General features: G+C 35.5%; 1 protein-coding gene across 1 annotated transcript; it reads left to right on the forward strand.

The window, feature by feature from the left end:
* Positions 1-424: 424 nt before the first annotated feature.
* LOC141629311 (uncharacterized) lies at positions 425-3,250 on the forward strand. Its single transcript, XM_074442332.1, has 4 exons — positions 425-1,310; positions 1,408-2,493; positions 2,563-2,636; positions 2,804-3,250. Exons 1-4 carry the CDS (start codon positions 425-427, stop codon positions 3,248-3,250), a joined length of 2,493 nt encoding a protein of 830 aa, XP_074298433.1.
* The last annotated feature ends 2,750 nt before the right edge of the window (positions 3,251-6,000 follow it).

Raw genomic sequence — 6,000 nt, forward strand, 5'->3', positions numbered from 1 at the left:
AAATTTGAACTTATAAAGTCGTTGTTGACCGGTCAAAGATCGATTTAGCAACCATTATAGAGAAAACATTAGAACTTATAACTCGATGTTCTCATTCACTTCTATGGGCGGTAAAATCGATCATTCCATCAATCAAGGTAAAGGACCGTACACGTTTAGGATGGGAGGTCAAAATTGTCATCGGATAGGGACTTTGGTACCGACCGGAGATGCAAGGCCAAAGTTCTGTCAACTTTACATATACGACACGGAAGAGGAAGTTCAAAATCGAAAAAATGCCATTAGGTAAATATATTTCCTTTCCATAATAAATTTTTTTTTGTAGAGTATAATATTTTTTTTCGCAGGCAATAATTTTATTTTTAATTGTAGTCCAGGGGATCCATCAAGGTTTAATGACGAGTTAATACGATTGTTGGAAAATATGATGGACTCTCACAATACAATTGCAAAGACATTTAGGAAGGTTAGGGATAGATTGACTGTAAATACAGACAGTGAAGTGAGTATCAAACTTATTTCAAGGAGATCAAGTGATGGAAGAACTTACAATCTTCCAACAGTTTCAGAGGTAGCGGCTTTAATTGAGAGGGATATTGGTCCACATATGGAGAAGCGAGATATTATTGTAAGAAGGTCGTGCGCTGGTTTACAGCGGATATCTGAGTTGCACCCTTTATACACCCCCTTACAATATCCTTTGTTAATTCCATCCGGAGAAGATGGGTATAGGCCAGGTATCCTACATAGTGCTTCTTCTATTGGTGTTAGCACGAGTGACCAACCACGTGAAGAAACAACATGTAGGGAGTGGTTTGTTTATCATCTTATAGAGAGACCACCAGATGTTGAATTTCCAACGATCTTATTATCTGGTAAGGCATTCCACCAATTTTTAGTTGATTGTTATATGCTGGTCGAATCGTATAGGCTCAATTTCATTCGTTTTAACCAAGATCGACTTCGAGTTGATAATTATAAGAACCTCTCAAATGCTATTGGAAGAGGAGATGTTGAGCCATCTTCGGCGGGTACTCGGTTTATCATGCCTTCTTCTTTCCCCGGAGGTGACAACTGGAAAAAAGCAAATTTCCTCGATACCATGACTATTTGTAAGTGGTTTGGTTATCCAGATTTATTCATCACTTTCACCTGTAATCCAAAGTGGCTGGAAATAGTACGATTTGTTTCTAAAAGAGGCTTGCGACCCAAGGATCGTCCAGATATTGTCTGTCGCGTATTTAAAATGAAGCTTGATGAGTTGATTAGGGACTTAAAGGATCGACATATTTTTGGAAGAGCGCGAGGAGGTACTACCAATTGCTAATCTTTTAATTTAATATATCGTTTCTGACATAGCATTTCTGTAGAAAAATCTAATGACATTTATGAACGTGTTTTTTGCAGTCGTGCATACTATTGAATTTCAAAAACGTGGACTCCCTCATGCCCATATAGTATTGTTCCTACATCGGGAGGACAAATTTCCTACAGCCGCAGATGTTGACAAAATCATTTCCGCGGAGATTCCTGATCAGACTACAGATCCCGTCTTACATAATGTTTTTTGCGAGTATATGCTTCATGGACCGTGTGGTAAAGCAAAGCCCTCATGTCCGTGTATGGTGGGAGGCAAGTGCTCAAAATATTACCCAAAGCCGTGCACTGAGAGAACAACGGTTGACGGTGATGGGTACCCTATATACAAGAGAAGCAAGAAAGGAGTTACGGTGATTAAAGATGATGTGCCCCTGGGAAATGATTTTGTCATTCCATATAACTCTCAGTTGTTGTTGAAATATCGGGCTCATATCAATGTCGAATGGTGTAATCAATCTAGATCTATAAAGTACCTATTTAAGTACATTAACAAGGAGTCTGATCGAGTTACCATGCAGTCGTCTTATACACGACGTAATGAGGAGGACCCTGGTCGATTTTATGAGATTAAGAGGTTTTACGATTGTCGATATCTCTCTGCATGTGAAGCCGCTTGGAGAATTTTTGGGTTTGATATCCACTACAGAACTCCTGCTGTTGAAAGGCTACAATATCATCTTCCGGATGAGCAACCTATAGTCTTCCATGATGATGATTGGGTTGATGAGGTCGTAGAAAAGACTTCGGTCGGGGTGTCACAATTTCTTAATTGGATGGGCTGTAATAATTCGACAGTAGAAGACATGCAGGTTGCTAAAGAATTATTGTACTGTGAATTTCCAACCAAATTTGTTTGGAAAAAGAAACTTCGTCAATGGAGCCTTAGGAAAAAAGGATTTACAATTGGTAGGTTGGTTCACGTTCCCCCGCAATGTGGTGAATTGTATTTCATGAGAGTAATGTTGAATCACGTTAAGGGACCAAAATGTTTTGAGGATATTAGGACTGTGAATCAGTTTGTTCATCCGACATTTAGAGAAGCATGTTATGCATTGGGATTAATTGGTGATGATCGAGAGTATATTGCAGCTATCAACGAAGCAGCTGATTGGGGTTTGGCTTCTACTTGAGAAATTTGTTCGCGACGTTATTATTTTGTGGCACTTTGTCTATGTCGAGCAGAGTCTGGGACGAAACTTGGCAACTTCTATCGGACGACATCCTTCATAGGCAACGCACTATTCTTAACAATCAAGGTGTGTCTTCATTTAATAGTAAACATTTACCGCTATTTTAATTAGAACAACTTTAAAACAATTCTTCATATTTCGCATTCTTACCTTCATCTATTCTATGAATTGATTGCCGCAGTATATAAAATCACATAGATAATATTGCAACTTTTTTAACCACATATTTACAGCTTACCGATGAAGAGTTGCAAAATTATGCACTTATTGATATTGAAAATTCTCTTCAAATAAATGGCAGTTTACTTCGTCGATTTGAGGGAATGTCGTTCCTTGACATGTCTGCAACGACACATCATCGAAATAGTTTAGTCATGGATGCGTTGTCGTACGATAGACAGTCCTTGAGTGAAGAACATGAGATTCTGTTATCTTCAATGACTGGCGAGCAGAGGTTGGTGTATAATGAAGTGATGGAAGCTGCTTTAAATAACAAAAGAGGGGTGTTCTTCGTTTATGGATATGGTGGAACTGGGAAAACTTTCCTTTGGAGAGCTTTGTGTGCCTGTTTCAGGAGTAAGGGCGATATTGTTGTGGCTGTTGCGTCAAGTGGAATTGCAACAATATTGATACCGTGGTGTGTAACACTCATTCCAGGTTTGGAATTTCCATTAATGTAACGGAGGATTCCATATGCTCCCAATTAAGCCCTGAGTGATTTAGCTGAACTTTTGATACGTGCTAAACTCATAATATGGGATGAAGCACCGATGACTCATAGGCATTGCTTTGAGGCCCTTGATAAAAGTTTAAAAGATGTAATGCGTGTTTTGGACGTGGGAAATGCTGAAGTGCCGTTTGGTGGGAAAGTTGTGGTATTCGGGGGTGATTTTAGACAGACATTACCGGTTGTTTCAAAAGGAAGTAGAGCAGATGTTGTGGCTGCATCCCTGTGTTCATCGTATTTATGGTCTTTCTGCACGGTATATATATTTCTTTCTTTAAATATCAATATTACCGTTTTATGTGAGTCTTAGTTAAATTAATTTTGTCGTACTATATTTATATAATTTAAAACGTATACCACTTATAGGTACTTAGATTGACCAAAAATATGTGATTGCAAGTTGGTACTTCAACTGACAATGTTGAGGAGTTACGAAAATTCTCCGAATGGCTCTTGGAGATTGGAGATAGTATAGCAGGCGGTGAAAATGATGGAGAAGTTGATCTAGAATTACCAGCCGACTTACTAATTCAGGATGTGACGAATCCTATTAAGACATTAGTAGATGTCATTTATCTGGATCTGCTAGCACAATTATTGAATCCGGAATATCTCAAACAAAGGGCAATCCTGGCCCCTACTCACGAGATTGTTGAATCAGTAAATGAATATGTTTTGTCGCTTATTAAAAAGGATGAGAGAATTTATTTAAGCTCCGATGAGGTGTGTAGTGATGCCAGAGGTACAGGTGACGGTGACATTCACTCTATTGAATTCCTCAACAGTATTAAATATGCCGGACTCCCGAATCACCAGTTGAAGTTAAAGGTCGGTGCTATGGTGATGCTTCTGCAAAACATTGATCAATCACGTGGGTTGTGTAACGGCACGAGACTAATTGTGATTGATCTGGGGGCACGCGTGATAAGATGTACTGTCTTAACTGGTAGTCATAAAGGTTATAGAGTGCATATTGCTCGACTAACACTTACTCCATCGGGCACCTGTAGATTTCCGGTACGTTTCAGTAGAAGACAATTCCCCATCGCTGTTTGTTTTGTAATGACGATAAACAAGAGTCAAGGCCAGTCTTTATCTCAGGTCAGCATCTATCTTCCAAGGCCAGTGTTTAGTCATGGCCAGCTTTATGTCGCACTTTCCAGGGTCACTCGAAAAGAAGGCTTGAAAATTTTAATTTGTGACTTAGATATGCGTACTTCTACTACGACTACTAATGTAGTGTATCATGAAATTTTTCAATTTTTAGAATAATTTGCATTTGTTAAAGTTGATTATTAGATTATATTTCTTTTATCCGAATGTAAAGTTTTGTATGTATGCATTTTTTATTTACAAGAGTAGATAACGTTATTTCCTTATAAACCAGTGCATGTCAACACATGTTTTTAACAAATTTAAACATTAATTATGTACATCGTTGATTTAGACCATTTAGATAGGTACAATAGAAATGCAAAAACAAATATACATTAAAAAAAAATCATCCCGGCCCAAATACATACCCGTGCAATTTTGCACGGGTTTAAAACTAGTATGTCTTATATTACAATTTGATATTTAGATAATGGCTTTATTTTTCCAGATCTAGTATTATTTGTTTATTTACGAGTTACGACTAAAGTTATACATTTTATGACTCAAGTTATACCCTTGAAACATTAAAGTTACACTATTTACGACTAAAGTTTTACCCTTGAAACATTAAAGTTACAATTTTTATGACTAAAGTTATACATATTGTCTATTAAAGTTATACACTGCGTGCATTAAAGTTATACACACGATATATAAATTTTTTGAGAATTTGGTTACACTATTATTTTTTTTTGAGAATTTGGTTTGTGGATGTCTTTCATTTTTTTTTTTTTCATTATTTTTTTGGCCTTTTTTCAGTGTTTACATATTATGGGTTTTTTTTAGATAAGGATTTTTGTTTTTCTAGTATTGTTGGTTTGGATTTTGGTTTTTTCTTTTATTAAAGTTTGATTTTTTTTTTTATTTATCTTTTTCAGATCTATTTTTTTCAGTCCACTATATTTTTTTGTTAGATTATTTATTATTGTATTGTATTTTCTAATTTTTGATCTTTGTTGTTTTTAATTTCTAATTTGTTATTTTTCAAGTTTCATATTTTGGGCTGAAGTTATACAATAATAAAAATAAAGTTATACTATTAACTACTAAAGTTATACATTGTATAAATTGAAGTTACACAAATTTTGGACTAAAGTTCTACATCTTGTTTATTAAAGTTATACACTGGGTGCATTAAAGTTATACATCTTGTCTATTAAAGTTATATACTGCGTGCATTAAAGTTATACAATTTTGGACTAAAGTTATACAATCTTGGACTAAAGTTATAGAATTTTGGACTAAAGTTATACAATTTTGGACTAAAGTTATACAATTTTGGACTAAAGTTATACGCTTAAAATATTAAATCTCTTATTCTTCTCATTTCTCTTCATTTTTGGACTAAAGTTGCACAATTTTGGACTAAATAATGTCACTTTATGGACTAGAGTTATTTGGACTTAAAGTTATACAAATATGGACTAAAGTTATACAAATTTGGACTAAAGTTATACAAATATGCACTAAAGTTATTCATAATAACAGTGAAGTTGAACACAATGTTATTGAAGTTGCACACAATGTGGATTGAAGTTATATATAATG

This window comes from Silene latifolia, chromosome Y (assembly GCF_048544455.1).
Source record: "Silene latifolia isolate original U9 population chromosome Y, ASM4854445v1, whole genome shotgun sequence".
In the NCBI taxonomy this organism is placed as follows: domain Eukaryota; kingdom Viridiplantae; phylum Streptophyta; class Magnoliopsida; order Caryophyllales; family Caryophyllaceae; genus Silene; species Silene latifolia.